At 42.3% G+C, this 21,174-nt stretch overlaps 1 protein-coding gene across 7 annotated transcripts in view; it reads left to right on the plus strand.

Moving 5' to 3' along the window:
- The window catches only part of EXOC4 (exocyst complex component 4), a 600,856-nt gene that overhangs the window by 41,566 nt on the left and 538,116 nt on the right, over nucleotides 1–21,174 (plus strand). For all 7 annotated transcript variants that reach the window (XR_012156857.1, XR_012156858.1, XM_073328862.1 and 4 more), the window contains exon 4: nucleotides 20,782–20,966. Coding sequence is in view for 5 of the 7 variants with exons in the window: in XM_073328862.1 (XP_073184963.1) it covers nucleotides 20,782–20,966 (185 nt within the window). In the remaining 2 variants the exon portion in view is untranslated. The remainder of the gene's footprint in view (nucleotides 1–20,781; nucleotides 20,967–21,174) is intronic.

Raw genomic sequence — 21,174 nt, forward strand, 5'->3', positions numbered from 1 at the left:
GGACAGGCCTAACAAAGAAAATAACAGAACGCCACTAGCCGTCACCTTCAGCCCCCAACTAAAACCCCTCCAACGCATTATTAAGGATCTACAACCTATCCTGAAGGATGACCCAACACTCTCACAAATCTTGGGAGACAGGCCAGTCCTTGCCTACAGACAGCCCCCCAACCTGAAGCAAATACTCACCAACAACCACATACCACACAACAGAACTACTAACCCAGGAACCTATCCTTGCAACAAAGCCCGTTGCCAACTGTGCCCACATATCTATTCAGGGGACACCATTACAGGGCCTCATAACATCAGCCACACTATCAGAGGCTCATTCACCTGCACATCCACCAATGTGATATATGCCATCATGTGCCAGCAATGCCCCTCTGCCATGTACATTGGTCAAACTGGACAGTCTCTACGTAAAAGAATAAATGGACACAAATCAGATGTTAAGAATTATAACATTCATAAACCAGTCGGAGAACACTTCAATCTCTCTGGTCACGCAATTACAGACATGAAGGTCTCTATCTTACAACAAAAAAACTTCAAATCCAGACTCCAGCGAGAAACTGCTGAATTGGAATTCATTTGCAAATTGGATACTATTAATTCAGGCTTAAATAGAGACTGGGAGTGGCTAAGTCATTATGCAAGGTAGCCTATTTCCCCTTGTTTTTTCCTCCCCTTCCCCCCCCCCCCCGGACGTTCTGGTAAAACTTGGATTTATGCTGGTAATGGCCCACCTTGATTATCATACACATTGTAAGGAGAGTGGTCAGTTTGGATGAGATATTGCCAGCAGGAGAGTGAGTTTGTGTGTGTGGTTTTTGGAAAGGGGGTGGGTGGGTGAGAAAACCTGGATTTGTGCTGGAAATGGCCCACCTTGATGATCATACACATTGTAAGGAGAGTGATAACTTTAGATAAGCTATTACCAGCAGGAGAGTGGGGTGGGAGGAGCTATTGTTTCGTGGTCTCTGTGTATATAATATCTTCTGCAGTTTCCACAGTATGCATCCGATGAAGTGAGCTGTAGCTCACAAAAGCTTATGCTCAAATAAATTGGTTAGTCTCTAAGGTGCCACAAGTACTCCTTTTCTTTTTGCGAATACAGACTAACACGGCTGTTACTCTGAAACTTCAGTTTAGTTTCTAGAATTGAGCTTGTGAAGATTACTGCTCGTTATTGCAGTCGATTAAAAGCATTCAGCCTCAGATCATTCATTCAGAATAGAAGCCTAGTTTGCGGTAAACTTAGGTCATTTTCGATTGTGCCGATGCATTTTGAGTTCACTGTCTGCCTCTGTATTGCGTGATCTCTGAATCCTAGCTCTCTAGAATCTGTCCGATCTTCTTGCGTAATTTATTATTTATTTATTGAGCATGTCACTTTGCTTAGTGCTCTGCAACACAACTGCTGCCCTAAGGAGCTTACAAGCTAAACTAGACAAAGCAGCTCCGATACCCAGAAAACTGCACAATGCAGATTCTTTGTTTTGTTGTTATAGATTGGCCTCAAAGCCTCAGTGCTGGGATGCAAAGTAAATTTTTGAAGTGGGATTTGTCTGATGAGAACGTGGTCAGTTCCTCGGAAGTGGGAGCCTTGTTTATAGACGCATGAAAAAAAGTGAAGAGATGAGTGTAAAGTCAATGAAATAATCAGTCATGACACAGGCTTGGGATGGAGGAACAGGAGGAGTAGGAAGGAGGGATATAGAGGGGAGAAGGGAGGAATGAAGGGTTGCAGAAGCTTGTATGTGAGTTCAAGTTCCTCATCCTTGACATGGAAGGTGATGGGGAGACAGTCAAGGGTTTTAAATAATTGAGATTTTTTCTGGGGAGAAGAGGAGAAAATTGTTCTGCTATTTTTCCACTCCCAGGGTGGAGGTGCACTACTTGGTTGCCATTTAGCCATCTCCTACCTTTCCCTGTATCTCACATTAGTAGCATACGCTGGCACTGATGGTGGGAAGTAGAAGTCTTATCGGGAGGGATGAGCTGGAGTACCAATGAGAAGCGCAGTCAGGAAAGTAACAAATACTTTCCTCATGGACTGCATTTTCTAAATGGACATCCAACTTAATTCTTAATTACTGAGGGACAATCTCTTTTGCTTTTCACAGCCAAATCTCTGTACAACTTTTCATGACTGATGTACCCAAGTATTCAGATTCTAATATCTAAACTGTATTGTTAAATCTATTCACCTAAATTTGGGTTATTGCTGATAATGTATTCTATATATCATATGACTTTTAAAAAACGAACTTTGTATTTGTGGATAATCTAAGCACTATACCCAGATGTATAGACACTCTTTTTCCCAACCAGCGTATTATAGTAACTCCCCACTTAACGTCCTCTCGATTAACGTTGTTTCGATCTTACGTTCCTGCTCCATTACAGAACATGCTCATTTAAAGTTGTGCAACACTCCGCTATAACATTGTTTGGCTGCTTGCTTTATCGATGGCTGGCAGCCCCCCATCAGCTCCCTTACCCTGCTCCCCCAAGCGCTTCCGACCCGCTGGTGGACCCCGCGGATTAGCGCCTTCCCCCTGCTCCCCACGCAAACAGCTGGTTTGTGGCGTGCAGGAGGAACGGGGGAGGAGCAAGGACGCGGCGTGCAGGCTCCCCCTTCCCTCCCCTGCCTCCTGCCTGTGGCAATTGGCTGGTTTGCGGTGTTCAGGAGGGAGGGGAAGCCTGCGCGCTGTGTCCTCACTCCTTCCCCCTGCCTCCTGAACGTCGCCAACCACCTGATTGCTGTGGGCAGGAGGCGGGGACGGAGGGGGGAGGAGTGAGGATGTGGCATGCAGAGTAAAGGGGGAGGAGGGAGAGAAGAGGCGGGTTAAGGATGGGGGCTTGGGGGAAGGGGTGGACTGGGCAAGCCAAGGGTTGAGCCCCCCCCGTCCCCAGCAAAGTCAGTGCCTGTGCTTGAAGAACAGCAAGAGTAGCAGGGGGACAATCCACCCTCTTCCACTCTGACTCCACCACCTCAACCAAGCTTCATACTCGGCAGTGATGATTGTAGTATTAAATTGTTTCTTTAAATTTGTTTAAAACTTATACCTGTATTAAATTGCTTGTTTAAAATGTATATAATGCCTTTTGTCTGGCAAAAAAAAAGTTCCCTGGAACCTAACCACCCCTATTTACATTAATTCTTATGGGGAAACTGGATTCGCTTAACATCGTTTCGCATAAAGTCGCATTTTTCGGGAACATAACTACAACGTTAAGTGAGGAGTTACTGTATATAATTTTTTTTAACATTAGCTTTAATAACATTTTTAAATCTGTTCCAACACAATGTTGGATATCTGTAATCCTAGATGGAAATTGAAGCAAGTATGTTGCATCTTCCTGCTAGTACGTGGTTGCTCAGGGTAATCGTAAACTGTCAATCTAGAAATCCTTTGTAGTAAACAAACATTTGTTGGTATTAATATCGTACATAATTAAAATTTGAAAAAAATTCAACTATTTGTTACTATTTATATGCTTTGTTCACTATCTGCATTTCTCTCATCTCGGGCAATGAAAATCGGAAAGGGCAGTTTTTCATTGGTTTCATCAGTTTTGCTTTCTGCATTTTCCTGCTGCAGTGTTTTGCTTTCAAACACTTCAGCAGAATTTGTTTGTTTAAAACAAATGTTTTCAATGGAGTTTAAAAAAATAGTCTGGTCCTAGCTCTTATAGAGGCATATTTTTACAAAAGTTAGACCTTGGGCTATATTTAAACACTGTCTCCTTTAAATAACTCAAACAATAGTACTTCCAACATTTTTCTCCGGAGGCTGTTCCATGGTCTAACATATCTCACCATTGGGAAGTTACCTTGATTAAATAGCCAGAATTCTGTTTAAAAAAGGAAAATGTGAAATTTACATTCCAGTGGATTTTATCTCCTTTCGGTGGACACATTGATGTAAGCATTAAGACAAACAAACAAACAAAATACCTTTTGACTCTGTTAAAACAACTCATTCATGATCATTTTACTCATTGGCATAACTGATAATTTTTGTCATTGGTGATGGCAGTAGGATTTGACTGGGGAGAGAAAGGAAACAGGTCCTTTATTTATTTTTATTATAGGTAATGTTTGGTGAGAGCATGTTCTAGTGATTAGCATATGAGTATGAGAGTAATGAGTTCTTATTCTTATTTATTATGTTGTATTACCATCGTTTCTAGGAGCTCTAGTGATGGAATTAGAACCTCACTGGGCCAGGTGCTGTAAAAACACAGAACAAAAAGACAGTCCCCTCCCCAAGGAGTTTATCACTGAAGTATACTTCTAGCCCTGGCTCTGCTGCTGGTTTACCAGGCAAGCCACTTAAAATGCTGTGCCTCAGTTACCCTATATATTAAATGGGTATATTAATCTAAGATATTATTTGTATTATTTGTTTACCTCAAAGGGGCATGATAAGACTTCACTTATTACGTTTGGGAGGGTGCTTTAAGTTCCTTATAAAAGGCATTTGTTCTAAGTAGTAAGTGTTAGAACTGAGCTGGAAAGAAGTTCTGTTTTTGTATTTTTTCTCCAATTCAATTTTCTGATCTTATTTCAGTTTTTTTTAATTTGCTATGATAGATTTAAAGATAGTTGAAAGTAGAAATTCATAAGTGGAGTGTTTCTTTCCCTTTGTAACATCTTATCATTTCTTCCCTTAATGTACTATCGATAACTTCCTCTCATTCCTTTTATCCTGTGAAATCCATTATCTGAGGGAGTCTGTTGCATTAAACTGTTAGTGCCTAATATTGCCTCATTTGCATTGACACATGCTTGACCTCAGCCCCTCCACTCTCTTAGTTAATGCACCAATAGGCACTGATATCTCTCTGGAGTATTATCATTTGGCTGTTAGCTCAACTAATAACAACCATTCTTTTAAGCTGATGAAGGTTTATTAAATAAAAAACATACAGTAATGAAGGTGGAATGGAGGTAGCTAGCATCCTGTTTTTACTGGTGAGAGTCTGCTGAGTCTATACGATAGTTACTGTATTTTCCATGGAAGTGGGGGCACCAGTACAGTTGTGATCAATTGTTTGGTTTAGAAACAAGCATTTCTGGACATTTAATTTGATCTCCACTGATTACAATGTAGACACAGTAATAAAAATAATAACCAGCCTTGTCTGTCTAATGATACATCACCTCTTGGATGTGCCATCCAAACAGCAAATAGCGTTGTGGTTTACATTTCCATGCTTTCACACGTGGGATTGGTACCGTAGCTTAGAGATCTTTAAGCTAGAAACTTCAGTTGAATAAGGAAAAATGTAGTGATGGCTTGCCTTTCAATTGATTAAAAAAAAAAAAAAAAAGTTGAACTTCTAGCCAGCACCATCCATTATATAATTGAATAAAAATCCTTTATTTTGCCAGTAGAATCTTTGGTAGTTTTTTATTAAGCTGACTTATCAAGGCTGTTTTGTAACATTATTAACCACTTTAATTTCTCTCATAATGCAGCTGTAGTAATGTTTTTGCAGTAATCACTGCTTCTTCAGTTATTTCTCTTTAATTCTGAATCTCACAATCATAGTTTTTTCCCTAGTAAATAATGGAACACTATTAAGAGAGAGAAATCACTCAAGATCTTGAGGATAGTGGAAAAACATAAAGCATACGTCTTTCCAGACAAACTTGATTGCATATTAAAAATAGAACTGCAGAGTTAGTGGATGAAGGGAAAGGAGATACACTGTTATCTGGTTTACCATAGTACATAGGAGCCGCAGTCATGGGCCAGGACCCCATTGTGCTATGCGCTGTACAAACACAGAACAAAAAGACAGTCCCTGTCCCAAAGAGCTTATTGTCTAAGTAACGGACAGGTAGATGGGGGAATACAAGGAAACAATATTAGTCAACATGATAAGCCATGGTCCCAGCAAACCAGCAGCCTAACTGTTGTCACGTCTTTTGGAGGCATCATGGCACTTGAGGGTTTTAGGGAGGGATTTGAAGGAGGATAAAGTGTTAGTTTTGTGTATGTTTATAGGGCGCTCCTCCCAAGCATGAGGGGCAGTATGGAAAAAAGCACCAAGGTGCTTGTTTGAAAATGTGGAAAGTGGGTGATAGAGGCTGGCGTTATTGGCCCATTGGAGGTGAGAGTCAGCATTTCAATACTGAATGAGAGATGATAGGTAGGATAGGCCATGAAGAGCCTTGGAAGTGAAGACAAACAGCTTGTGTTTGATGCAGTAGAGAAGAGGGACCCAAGTATAATATATTTGGATTTTAGTAAAACATTTAGTACAACTGGGATGAATTTGGCCTAGTGTGACTCCACTGAAATCAATCCAGTTACCAGTGGATAAACTTGGCACAATGTTGCATGTAATCTTGTTCTCAAAAAGGCTTGGATAGAAACACTGTCACATAGAATGCAATGGTTTTGCCAAACTGCCCATAAACAAAGGCTTATGTAAAATGTTCCCATTTGGGGAGGAAGCTGTGGTTACCTCTAGAGATTGGTGTTAATTCTTGTCTTACAGAATGTCTTCATTTACTATAAATGGCAGGTTAGTGAAATTTGGAAGCAATACTAGATTGAAAGAAGTTGAAAATGCCATTGACAACAGAGAAACAGGACAAAGAAGGAGCTACAGAGATTAGAAACACAGACTGAAAATATCAGGGAATCAACTTGAAACACTGCAAGCTGATAGACATGGGCGAAAATTGTTCTTTGTAATGCAATAATAACACGAGGTCCCACGTGTGATCGGTGCCCCATTGTGTAGTTACTGTACAGACAGGTAGGAGACCATCTCTGCTCCGAAGATCGTACACTCTACAAAGCACACTCAAACTCTGTTTAGTGACAGTTAAGGTTGAATCAAGACCTAAGTTCCTGCTCAGCTGCATGGCCGTGCAGCAGCCTATTATGCGCTGCGCAGATCATTGTGGCTGCGGCAGGGACAGATGCCTCCCCACCATCCCTGGACCTGCCGTGGCAGAGGGAGGCATCCCTCCCCAGCCTCTCCTGTCCCGCACTGTACCGTGTTTATAGTGACACCAAGCCCATGCTCAGCAGGGGCCCTGCCAGCCAGGCATGACACTCCACTTCACTTGTCCTGCGGCCAAGTAGCCGCAGCGCTGGCTCCTTTTCTCTCCGACCCCTCCCCCGCTTCTAGGTCCACCAGCCCAGAGCTTCTCCCCCCTCCGCCCAATCACTCCTCTCAGCCGGCCGGCTAAGAGTTCCTTTCTCCGCCTCCATCACCGGTAGGCAGCAGCCGCTGGCTGCCTGCCAGTGATGGTGGGGGGTGGTGTGTGGAAAGGAGCCCACAGCCACTGCCTCTCCTCTGGGCTGACGGTGAGAGATGGTCTGCTGCTTCGGGTTCCCCCAGGGAGCCCGAAGCTGCGGACCGTCACTGGTGGCCCAGACTGCAGCTGGGGGAGAGACGACCTGCCCTGGCCCGGGGGAGAGGCACCCCAACCCAGCCCTGGCCAGGGAGAGGTGCCTGTCCTGCATCCCCAGCCATAGAGTTGCCGCAGCAGGACGAGGCGCCCCTCCACCACAGCCCAGGTGCTGTTGTGGGGAGTCCTCTCTCCCCACTGTAGCCCCGGGGCAGCCTGCACTCCAAATCCCTCATCCCCAGCCACACCCCCAGCTGGAGCCCTCACCCCCAGCTGGAGCCCTCACTCCGCTGCACTGCACCCTCTGCCCCAGTCCTGAGCTCTCTCCTACACTCCAAACCCCTCAGCCCCACCCCCGCCACATGAATTTTGTGATGTACACCAATATGGAGGTGATGTGTCAAACAACAAAATTCATTCCGCATACGTGTGCGAAAATTAGAGGGAATGCTAATCAGGACACAGCCCATGAAATGTAAACCAGAAAAGCACGGGAATAACAAATTAAGGGAAAAGTCATACAGTCCTTGCTACTTTCACAGTGCCTGCAACAGTGTTGGCAGCACACTCCATAAGGTTTTCGTGTCTACCTCCAACAGTCTCTGAAAAGCCTTATGGATCCACCTTCCTGAAACTGGTACTCCAGTGCAAAACATTAACATTACATTGAGACACACTTGTATCAATAGGTTGGTACATCTGACTGTCACACATTCCCTACATTTGGGAAGTTATTCTTCATTAATGTTGTGGAGGTTGCCATTAAGATTTTGTGCTAGAGTACAAGTGAAGAGGGAGGTAATAGTTCTACAGAGCAGGAACGCAGTGGTTTCTCTCTCTGTCTCTGGGAATCAGCCTCTTGATTCTTTCAGTCCCAGTCACTTCATGACAGAAAGTCATTGTTGAATAGGAAGTTCAGTAGGAACTAAAATGATCTGGGGCGGCTGGTAGGATTGCAGAAAGATTTGAACGAGCTAAATTTGTCTAGCTGGGGAAAGAGACCGCTTCTGAGGGACACAGACCTTAACATGTTTGTAAAATTAAGGTGGAAAAGCAGTTAGAGTAGGACATGGGAGGTGCCCATACTAGTGCTAACAGGCAAATGCAAAAGGGAAAATTTAAGTTGAATATTAAGCAAAATAACCTGCTGGCGAGATCTTAGTAGTCTCCCAAGGGAAGTGGCATTAGCACCATCATTTGGGACATTTTAAAACTAGAAGTATTATAACAACAAACACAGTCCTGCATTAGTAGGGAGATTGACTGTGTGATCTGCTAGTTCTCTTTGATCTCTAACTTCTCTGATGTTATGAAACTGGTTGGCCCGTTAACCGAAGAGTTGACTCACCCCTTAATTCTCAGGAGGTAAACAATGGAGTGTAATGGCCTTTTTAGATGACTCCTTAAAAACTGAGCTGCCCACTGTCCTCATTTTTCTTAACCACTGTGCACCTTCCTTCCCACTTTTGTGTGGTGTGATTGGTCATTGCTTGTTTCTGCAGGGGTGGCTGCATTTCAGTGCTGCTGTCTGAATATAAAGCTCTCTGGAAGCCTTTGATAAAAGGTGCTGTATAAATTCAAAGTATTATTTACTCATTGATTTGCAAGCATGTTCGTAATATATCTGCCTTGTTTCCCTTTTCCATCAAACTTCTGTTCTAACGTTGTCTGCTTGAATCAGGATGAAGGTATTTCTCCCTTCTTCTGCATGCCTGAGCATTGCCTCCTGTCGTAGGTTAATCATAGAATCATAGAATATCAGGGTTGGAAGGGACCCCAGAAGGTCATCTAGTCCAACCCCCTGCTCAAAGCAGGACCAATTCCCAGTTAAATCATCCCAGCCAGGGCTTTGTCAAGCCTGACCTTAAAAACCTCTAAGGAAGGAGATTCTACCACCTCCCTAGGTAACGCATTCCAGTGTTTCACCACCCTCTTAGTGAAAAAGTTTTTCCTAATATCCAATCTAAACCTCCCCCACTGCAACTTGAGACCATTACTCCTCGTTCTGTCATCTGCTACCATTGAGAACAGTCTAGAGCCATCCTCTTTGGAACCCCCTTTCAGGTAGTTGAAAGCAGCTATCAAATCCCCCCTCATTCTTCTCTTCTGCAGGCTAAACAATCCCAGCTCCCTCAGCCTCTCCTCATAAGTCATGTGTTCCAGTCCCCTAATCATTTTTGTTGCCCTTCGCTGGACTCTCTCCAATTTATCCACATCCTTCTTGAAGTGTGGGGCCCAAAACTGGACACAGTACTCCAGATGAGGCCTCACCAATGTCGAATAGAGGGGAACGATCACGTCCCTCGATCTGCTCGCTATGCCCCTACTTATACAATGTTCCAGTTACTATTAGTCTTTAGTCTTGATTCATTCCTTATCCTTTTTGTTTGTGTGTGGCAATTCCTATTAGTTTTTCTCTCAGGATGATTTTAGCCATTTCTGAAATATTCTCTTAGGTAAGATCTTCATTAGCACTGAATCTTTTATAACTTTTCATTTCTGCTCTTAACTTGTTAATGTTACAGGGTCAGTTTTGAACCGTTGGAAAAATTTCTTTTGAGACCAGCATGCAATACATTTCTGGTTTTTCTCACCCCACCAGAATTGACCCACCGATGGGCTGCGTGCGGGGTGTCTGCTGATTTTCACCTCATAGGATAAGAAATAGGCTACAAAACCCAGCAGGAGTGAGTGAGGGAGAAAGATGCTTGTTTCCTCTTGCTTTTACTGTTACCCTGTTCTGTGTCTGTCCCAACCCTGAACAGCACCAAATTTCTCCTCTCTCTTGCTTCGCAACCTCCCACAGTGTTCCTTTCTGAGGTAAAATCTATTCCATTTCAGAGCTGATCATAGAATCATAGACTATCAGGGTTCGAAGGGACCTCAGGAGATCATCTAGTCCAACCCTCTGCTCAAAGCAGGACCAATCCCCAATTAAATCATCCCAGCCAGGGCTTTGTCAAGCCTGACCTTAAAAACTTCTAAGGAAGGAGATTCTACCACCTCCATTGGTAACGCATTCCAGTGTTTCACCACGCTCCTAGTGAAAAAGTTTTTCCTAATATCCAACCTAAACCTCCCCCACTGCAACTTGAGACCATTACTCCTTGTCCTGTCCTCTTCGCTGTGATCGCTGATCGCTGTGGGGATAGATGAAGCAGCAGCCAGGCACACATCAGTGAATTTTACTAACCTCAACCTCCCTCTCCTCAGCCCATCCTCCACTCAGCATCATGCCATGTCTCTAATCCCGCAATTCTTTTTCCGTGAATTTTACTCGCAACATGTCATTTTTGGGTCCCCCCGCCAGGTAGGAAAAGCTTGAGAATCACTTATCTGATATGGGGCTACTCACACACTTAAAGTTATTGCATATGCTTATGTGCTTTGTTGAATCAGGGTCCTAATCATTAAGCTGTTCTCCACATTTTCCCTTTTTTGTCTGATCACAAAATTCTCAGTAGTAAGAGACTATCTGTGCTCATCCACCTTTTCTTGCTGACAGTGGCAAACGTTATAGGTCAGACCCCCCACTGTTGTAAGTCAGGTCTAAATTGATTTCAGTGGAGCTGTGCCAGTTTGAATCTGGCCACACACGTTTAAACCATCTCTTAGTCATTTTACTTTCCTGTCTCCCACAAAATTGAATTTCTTGTTTGTTTGTTTTTTAAATCAATTCTCTCCCTTTTAAATGTCAGCATTGTCTTTATTCATATAACTGGGCAGTTAAAACCTTCTAGGTTGCTGATATTTATTTGCCATGTTGTCCAGAAAGTTCAGCTGTCTTTTTCCTTTGTCATGTATTGTGTGTGGCTTGTTTTTTTTTTCTCTTGTGAGCTATCACATTTTTATGCTTTCCATTATCTTTCCAATACCCCTTTCCTCCATATTTTTTCATCCAGCAATTGCTTTTTGTTTTCATGTACCAAGGGGCCTCTGAACTGTGAATAGACTTGTGTCCCAAATATAAACTCAGTGTTCATTCCCTACTCCCATTCTTACCATCCATTATTTGTATTTCTTCTTGCCAAAAGAAGCATCTAAGGAACAGTCCCCAAGCCCAAATTCTTATAAACCTCTAGGAACTGTGACCTCTCTGTTCATCCATCATGTAAGATGGAAAACTAATATTTTGTTCCTTATAACAGTGGTATTCAAACTTTTTAGGCTGTGTACCCTTTTCCAAATAATATAGTCTACTGTTTGCCAGAAACTGGGAATGGCCGACAGGGGATGGCTCACTTGGTGATTACCTGTTCTGTTCATTCCCTCTGGGACACCTGGCATTGGCCACTGTTGAAAGACAGGATACTTGGCTAGATGGACCTTTGGTCTGATCTAGTATGGTTGTTCAGTGGGGAAGGTTTAGATTGGATATTAGGAAAAACTTTTTCACTAAGAGGGTGGTGAAACACTGGAATGCGTTACCTAGGGAGGTGGTAGAATCTCCTTCCTTAGAGGTTTTTAAGGTCAGGCTTGACAAAGCCCTGGCTGGGATGATTTAACTGGGAATTGGTCCGGCTTCGAGATGACCTTCAGGGGTCCCTTCCAACCCTGATATTCTATGATTCTATGATTCTTATGTTCTACTGCGTACTCCCATCTGAGATAGGCAGAGGTGATGTGTTGCGGAGGGGGGGGGGAGAGATTAGCACGCAGAGTCATGTGCCCCCCCCCCCGCCTCTCCCAGATTTCTGCCTTCCATTTAGAAACAGCTTCTAGAGTGGGGGACGTGGAGGAACATTTGTGGGGGCGAAGTGGTGATGCCAGGCAGCTTGGGCCAGCTCCATATGGCAGAGCTTGGGGAGGGAGTGCCACCTTCACCCCCTGACTCACCTCAGCAGGCCATGGAGCTTGTCTGGGTGGAGGGGGTGCAACCAAAAATTTTAACTCAAATGGAAAGCTCGGCTCAAAGTTTGAATTTTTCTGCCATTACAGGGCATACCCCAGTTTGAAAACCACTGCTTTATAACATTTCTCCTCCCCAACTCTCATCTCTTAACTCTGTTCCCAAGTGTGAAATTTTCTGAGAAATATGTTTTCTTAAGAGAGCATTAAAGGTAGATTTAGAGCTGGTTAGAAAACTTAGATTGAAATGAAATTTTGGAGAAAAAAAAATTGGTCACATGACATGTTTCCAGCCATATTGCTAGCGCTCCCATTTCCTTTGATGAAGAGCAGTATGTAGGGACTAAGTATTAATAGTATCCTTAATGTGGGATTTGAGTCACTGTGGTGATAAGGAGGAGGTTAGAAAAAACAAAGCTTGAGGGGAGGGGAATCTAATGTCTGTTCTTTACTGACACTAGAGCTGGAAGAAAGTAAGTCCTGTCATCTTACAGACCAGCTGTGCTGCTCCTAAATGGAAACAATCCCATGATATCCCGCGCTCATGGCTTCCCCTCTCCTGAATAGAGCGCTGAATTCCTTGGATCATTCATGGGATAAATTTAGTACTCCACAAAAGCACACTATTTTCGCCATTGGCAACATGAATGCAGAATTTTGAATAAAGTATTTTATAGTGTACTCAGACAGAAGATTTGATAAGTCTTTCAAAATGCTTTTATAATATTCTGGTTGCTTTTGTAATGCCAACATTTACTCAGTAACCTCAATTGTATCCTCTTCTAAGTGTATGGGTATACAGTGGTGGTGGCGGTGTGTCTCAGAGACTATTTTTTGTAAATATTGATGGCTATTGTTTTTTATTGCTATTTCATAAAGCACCTATCTGAAAGAATACCAAAGTCCTTTATCTACATAATACAGACACATTCCTTCACCCTCCTCTGAAAACCAGATACCTAAGAGGTGGGACATGGCAACACACAGAAAAGCTACACCAACATTTTAAGAGAAGAAGTGAAGAATAACAACCAATTCTGAAACTGCAGAGGCAATTTAGATCTGTACACTTTGAGTTTGAACTTGATCACTGAACTCGCTAGGAATAATGCCTCCCCTCTGCCCCCATTTTCCTTAAAGAATGTTTCTGGCCAAGACGTCAGTTTTATGTTTCCTCTGAAAGAAGATTGTAAGACGTTCCTGTTCCTGAATTTGAAAAAATCCAAAACTCTCTCACATTTAACACTTGAAACTTTAGAACAAAAATTGAAGTGCTATTTAGATTGTAAATACGTTGGGGGCGGAGATAAGAACATAACGGTGGCCATGCTGGCTCAGACCAATGGTCCATCTAGCCCAGTATCTTGTCTTCTGACAGTGGCTAATTCCAGGTGCTTCAGAGGGAACGAACAGAACAGGCAATCATCGAGTGATCCAGCTTCTGTTGTCCGGTCCCAGCTTCTGGTAGTCAAAGGTTTAGGAACACCTAGAGCATGGGGTTGCATCCCTGACCATCTTGGCTAATAGCAATTTCATGGAGGACATGTCCATCAATGATCTAATTCTTTTTCGAACCCAGTTATACTTTTGGCTTTCACAGCCTCGCATGGCAAAAAGTTCTACAGGTGGATTGTGCATTGTGTGAAGAAGTACTTCCTTTTGTTTGTTTTAAACCTGCTGCCTATTAATTACATTGGGTGACTCCTAGTTCTTGTGTTATGTGAAGAGGTAAATAATACTTCCTTATTCACTTTCTCCACACCTTTTGTGATTTTATAGGTCTTTATCATATCTCCCCTTAGTCTTCTCTTTTCCAAGCTGAAAGTCCCATTCTTTTTAATCTCTCCTTATATGGAAGCTGTTCCATACCATTAACCATATTTGTTGCTCTTCTCTGTACTTTTTCCAATTCTAATCTATCTTTTTTGAGAAGGCATGATTAGAACTGCACACAGTATTCAAAGTGTGGGCATACCATGGATTTATATAGTGGCATTAGGGTATTTTCTGTCTTATTATCTATCCCTTTCCTGTACATTTAGCAGATGTTTTGAGAGAACTATCCACAATGACTCCAAGATCTCTTTCTGCAGTGGTAATAGCTAATTCAGATTGCATCATTTTGTATGTATAGTTGGGATTATGTTTTCTAATGTGCATTACTTTACATTTGTCAAAATCTGCCATTTTGTTGCCCAGTCACCCAGTTTTGAGAGACCCCTTTGTAACTCTTCTCAGTCTGGACTTTGGACTTCACTATCTTGAGTAATTTTGTATCATCTTCAAATTTTGCCCCTCCACTGTTTACCCCTTTTTCCAGATCATTTATGAATCATCTGGTCCTAGTACAGATCCTTGGGGAACCCCACTATTTGCCTCTCTCCATTCTGAAAACTGATAATTTATTCCTACTCTTTGTTTCCCATCTTTTAACCAGCTACTGATCCATGAGAGAACCATCATTCTTATCCCATGACTCCTTGGTTTGCTTAAGAGCCTTTGGTGAGGGATCTTGTCAAAGGCTTTCTGATAGTCCAGATACACTACATCCACTGGATCGTGCTTGTCCACATGTTTGTTGACCCCCCACACCCAAGGAATTCTAAAAGATTGGTGAGCCCTGATTTCCTTTTACAAAAGCTGTGTTGACTCTTTTCCAACAAAGTGTGTTCATATGTGTGTCTGATAATTCTGAAAGATAGTCTCTTTGTTCTCTGTTTATACAGCACGTAGCACAGGGTGGGGTCCTGGTTCGTGTCTAGGACTCCTAGGTGCTACTGCAATGCAAATAAATAATACTTGTTTCAGGCTAGCACAATGCCAGCATCACAAATTAAAGTATACTACCAATTATCTGAATAGACTGAGGGACATTTATCAAAACTCCCAATTAGTCAAATAAAATTATTGAAAGGGCAGGAGCCATTCAGCAGCAAGGTGGCCTCCCCTGTGGCTGGGGGTGGCTTCTCCTCCTCGCTGTCCCTGTGCTCTGCCCTGTACACTCACTCCCATGACAGTGGGGCTACAGAGGGCTCCTTGTATTGCCATAGTGCTGGTGACACCCAATCCAGGCAGGTGCTGAGTGCAGAGCAGAGACCCCCTGGCCAGGACTCTGATCTTCTAGACCAGGACTGCAGCCTTCCCTTGCATCTTGTGCTTACAGGGATCTGGTGTCATCGACCCTGTGGCAGTGCATGGAAACCTTTCCGCTCCTGCTCGCTCATGCCAGTGACAGCAGAGCTGGAGCAGGCTCCCTGCACTGCTGTAGGCACCATTCAGTAGCAGAGTGGCCTCCCCCAAGGCCAGAGATTTCTCCTCCTCCTCCTCCTTGCAGTTCTGGCCAGAGGTCTTTGCTTTATTATCTGAACCTCTGTTATAGGAATCCCTTCCTTGTTTCCCAGTGTGAGATACATGGGGGACAAGAAAGGGATTCAGATAATGCGGAAGTTTGGATAATAGGGTTTTGGATACATGGGAGTGTATTGCTAATAGCCGTTAGCAAAATGGTTCCTCTCCCCCTTCCCCCTCCCCCTGGTTTCTAAAATAGGTAGATTTTTTTTAAATCCCTGATTTTGAAATATATGTCACAGTTTATTCTGAAAAAGCGGCAAAGAGTCCTGTGGCACCTTATAGACTAACAGACGTATTGGAGCATAAGCTTTTGTGGGTGAATGAAATATAGGTCACAGATTATTCCTGGATAGGAGGATGCCTTGCAAAATGGTTAGTCTTCTTCTAACCAGAAGCCCAGGCAACACTTTGGCCTGGGTTTGTTCTCTTTGCTGTCAACAGAGAGCAGCAGCATCAGGAGTTTATATTAAAAAATATAACTTGAAGATCCAGAAAGTTCAACTGGGTTGGCACCTGGATAGATGTGTTGGGCTCCATTGATTCCTGTGGCAAGATCCACTATGCTTCCTTGCTGGAAGATGGCACCAATCATCAACCAGTGGAGATGTGTGTATTAGCTTTAAAGGGATGGGGGGTGAGGGGGAAAGGGGGCGATCCAACAACAACAAAATATTTCTAACTTACATGGAAAAGAGGAAGACTATATTCAGGTCTAGTCATGATTCTGACATTAAAGATAATTGGCCCTAATCTGCAAGGGATCAAAAGAACTTGCAATACGTTTTTATTAGGAAAGTTGTGCTTATATATTAAAAATAATTTTTTTAGACAAAGGCCGAAACATAGAAAGTTGAGTCCCGCGCTGTCCGTTTAACCCTTGTGAGCTTGGTAAGTATTGTAACCATTCTACGAATGGGATAATATAAAATACAAGTAGTATAAGTGTCATGCCCACGGTCACTCAATGAGTCAGTGATACCGCAGGGAATAAAATTCTAGTATCCTCATAGATTCACAGGTTATAACGCCAGAAGGGACCATTGTGATGATCTAATCTGACCTCCTGCATAGCACAGGCCATAGGACTTCTTTGTATTAACTTCTGGTTGAAGTAGCACATATCTTTTAGGAAGACATCCAATGTTGATTTAAAAATGTCCAGTGATAGAGTATCCCGCACAACCCTTGGTAACTTGTTCCAGGGGGTATTTACCCTCACTGTTTTAAAAAAAAACCCTGCACCTTATTTCTAGTCTGGATTTGTCTAGCTTCAACTTTCAGACATTGGATTTTGTTATACCTTTGTCTGCTAGAGTGGAGAGCCCTCTATTATCACATATTTGTTCCCCACTCAGGTATGTGTAGGTTGAGCAAGTCATCCTATAACCTTCTCTTTATTAAGCTGTATAGATCGAGACCCTTGAGTCTCTCACTATAAAGACATGTTTTCCAATTCTTTAATTATTCTCATGGCCCTTCTCTGAATCTCTCCAACATATCAATGTCCTTCTTGAGTTATGGACACAAGAACTGGACACAGTAGTTCAGTAGCAGTTGGACCAATGTCAAATACAGAGGTAATAGAACCTCTCTACTACTCAACGTTTCCTGTTTACACATCCAAGGATTGCATTACCACAGCATTGCCCTGGGAGCTCACGTTCGGCTTTTATCCATCACATCCCCCTTGTCTCTCTGAGTCACTGCTTCCCATGATAGTCCCCATCCTGTAAGTATGGCCTACATTCTTTGTTCCTACATGTATGACTTCACATTTGGCCATATTAAAACGCTATTGTGTGTGCCCAGCTCACCAGAATGTCTGGATTGCCTGGTATCAGCGACCTGGCCTCTTCTTTATTTACTACTCCCCCCAATCTTTGGATCCTCTGCAAACTTTATTAATAATTATTTTGTTTTCTTCCAGGTCATTGGTAAGATTATTAAATAGCATAGGGCCAAGAACCAATACTGGAGGGTCCCCACCAGGAAAAAAAACATCTGCTTGATGATTCCCCGTTTATAATTATATTTTTAGAACTGTTAGCCAGCCACTTTTTAATCTGTTGAATGTGTTCTATATTGATTTTGCATTGGTCTAGTTTCTTACTCACTCCCAGTCCAGTGTTCTAATTATGTTTGATGGGCATGCCAGAACAGAATCCAGCTTGCTCTTCTGTAACTTCATTGGCTTTGAAGTACTAACAGGGGTAAATGCTGCTTTATGTGAGTAAAGAAAAAGGGATTTGTCTTTGCAGCCACACAAGAAGATAGGCTTAAGAAGATGCTGTTTTTTACATAGGGTTTATTCCAACTCCCAGTGAAGTCAGTACGGATCTTTACATTGGCATCAGTGGAGCTGAATCAGACCCGTATTTCATTTTTCTCACCAAAACGGTTCTTTAAATAAAAGCTTTCCCCTTTAGCCTCTTGTGTCTTGGCAATCAACAGTAAATAGGGGTTTACTGAAGTGTGGCAGTGGCTAGGTAAAAGGCTCAAAGCCTGCATAACATTGATCGTTGGCTGTGTTGTTTACCTCTAGAATTCAATCACTGTGAAAGTGGCGTTATCAGGGGCATCACTCTCCAGCATGTCTAACTGCAAATATGAAGTGTCACAAACGCCATTTCCGAAAAAAAATTGCTGTAGTTTTTGCCAAAGAAGAAACGTAAATGTATATGGAAGTTTTTTTTATTCATACAATAAATGATTGACTATTCTATTTGTTTTCCTAAAGCTTTGCTTGAGACTTTTATGTTGATATAATAGTTTAGTTTTGTGCATGGCCTTTTTTTTTAAGCTCGAGAAGAAAAAGAAGAAAAGAGCCCAGCGATGTGAGTGAGAAGTAGAATGTCAGCTTTCAAAATGCCTACTTCTTCTTTCCTCGCTGCATCCCACTCCCTTCCCATTTCACAATCCTTTCCCCAGCTCTGTTTGTTGATTTAGGTCCTCCTGAATTTGTTCCTGATGTGGTGAAATGCTGAGTGTTTGCTGGGCAGTACCTAATACCCCCAGCTTTCATTGAAGTCCTGGGATGTTAAGGACTCAGCACCTCAAAGGATCAAGCTCTTTGGGCAGACACAGTCAACGCACACCATTACCCGCCCTCCCTTCTATCAAAATATGTCTACCTCTTGTTCTCAATGCCTTTTACCTGCAGGGCTGCAGCCACTTCCCTAGCACAGATCAGCAGAAGAGGGAGTCCCATCCAGTCCCTCCTGGCCAAGGGGTGATGTCAGTTGATAAAAGTGGAGGATTCTTAGCTGATTCTTTCCCTTAAGAATAGAAATTTAGTATTTAATTTTTTTTGATGTTGCATGCATTGTCATAGTACCTGGGCACTATATAGAGGTCGACAGTAATACAGACATAAGTTCTACTAAACAGGCCAGGCAGAATAGAATATTACAAACTACAATCATGCACTGATAAAGTCCCCTAACCTCTGGCTGCAGAAACCAAGAATTGGGAAACTACCTGGCTAAGGAGATATGCCTTACGCTGTGCTCCAATGGGCATCAGACCTCCGTTCTCATCCACGAGAGGGAGCAAATTTCACAGGTCTGGACTTCTTGCGGAAGAAGAGAAGTCCAGTTTCTTCTTATAAATTTCTCTATTAATGTAAAAGACTGCAATGGCTGAAGCTGCTTCAGGGCAATTTTGGATTTTGGGGTAAGTAAAGCAGGACATAGTTGGCCCATGAACTGTGTGTATCTGTTAATATTTATTAAGGGATCAGACCTTAGCTTGGCTGCCTGCTTACTAAATCTCCTTGCTTTTCATTTTTAATATCTAACTGACAGGTGTACTGTTAATTTAAATTCTATGTTGTAAGCAAATGTCTTCACTTATTTTACTAACAGCATCTTAGATTATTAAAAGAGAGATTTTAAAAATTCAGTCCCCTTCCATTTATGCTGTTTTATATTTGCATGTCTTTCAGCTTGGATGATGAAAATCTATGGAATAAGTTTCACTTTTGTTGATAGTCACTTTCAGGTTTTTAGTTTTGTGATGTTTAGATTTCAAACATTACAAAGGCGATGGTATGTCTCTGAATTCAAAACAACTGCAGAAACATTTCTATTGGTCATAGATTTTATAAAAGCTTGGCTTTACAAAATGTCAATGCTGGGCCAAATGTAAATTGACAGTGTCCCTTTAATCTACTAGTTTGTCATTCCGAGAGGTTTGTGGTCAAATTCATTTTTAGGGCACAACTGAAAATTAGCTAGGGATCTCGTTCTAGCGCACAGCAGGTGTTAGCTGGTCACTCTTGAAATGCATTGGCAGAGTTTTGTGGGAGAGGCTTGCCTGGTGCCTACCTATGTTGTGCCAGCTCAAGCCACTGCCTGTCACTGTATTAAAGTCTCAAAATGAGGGAGAACATTTTTTCATGCTAAAATTGTGTATGTATTAAACCAAAAAGATTAACCTCCTAGAAGATCTTGATAACTCAGAGTACTGTCCCCAGTTCTTACCAGACACTGCCTGTGATTCCCATGTAAATCAGACTTGGTTGGTTTAACAGTTCGAATAGGAGACTCTGAGATTCAGGACTTCTGGGTTCCATTTTCTGCTGTGCTACTGAGTCATTACCTTGCGTAAGTGAACTAAAATCTTCATGTCTTTCCTCTATCTGTAAAATGGGAACGGTGTGACTGCTCTTTGAAGTTTTGGGAGGTTTAATTGTGTAAGGATGTGAGACTATCAGTTTGGCTGGAGTCACTATTAAGAGAGGAGGAAGCAGACTTAAGACCAACTATTCCAGCACAGAACTTTCAAAGCCTTATTTCTTGCTAAACCTGTTTCAAGAAGCACTGTGCTCTGGTTTTGTTTAACAATGTTCAGAATAGATTCTCTTTCACGCAAACGTCTGATGAGATGTTTGAAGGTGCTCATGACAGTGATTTTGTTTATATCTATGTCAGTTTTACAAGTCTACTTGTTTTTTAAGAACAAAATTAAAAATATATTTCTCTTATTTTGAATTTGTGTCTGCTTTAAACAACCTTCCGGACAGCACTCACTGCGGTGTTGATATGTACCAGAAAGAACAGAGATAGTTTCTCTTTGACCAAAGGAAAAATGGGCATTGAGGAAGATTTAGGATTAGGAGAGTGGAGCCCACATTTAATATTTAATAAAATTTAGTAACATGATAAATTGTCATATTTCTTGAATTTTCTTTCCAGGTATCAGCAGTGGACTCTTTAGAGGGTCCTCTTCTTCAGGTGGAGGGACTGAGTGATCTGAGGCTAGAGCTTCACAGTAAGAAGATGAACATGCACTTAGTCCTAATAGATGAATTGCACCGTCATCTGTACATCAAATCTACTAACCGTGTGGGACAACGGAACAAGGAGAAAGGGAAAATAAGGTTGGTTTCAGGTAGTGTTAACTCAGCACTTGGGGGTGGGAGGGTGGAGGAACCACTTTCTCCCTTGGTGAGCAGAAGACTTTCCAGAGAGAGTGCTATCATCTTCTGCAAAATCTAACCTCTCATTGGGGTGAATATTTCTAGCTCCACTGGTTGAAAATAAAACCTTCCGATGATGGTCCCTTCTGACTTAAAGTCTATGAGTCTG

The sequence above is a fragment of the Lepidochelys kempii genome, chromosome 1, assembly GCF_965140265.1.
Source record: "Lepidochelys kempii isolate rLepKem1 chromosome 1, rLepKem1.hap2, whole genome shotgun sequence".
Taxonomy (NCBI): domain Eukaryota; kingdom Metazoa; phylum Chordata; order Testudines; family Cheloniidae; genus Lepidochelys; species Lepidochelys kempii.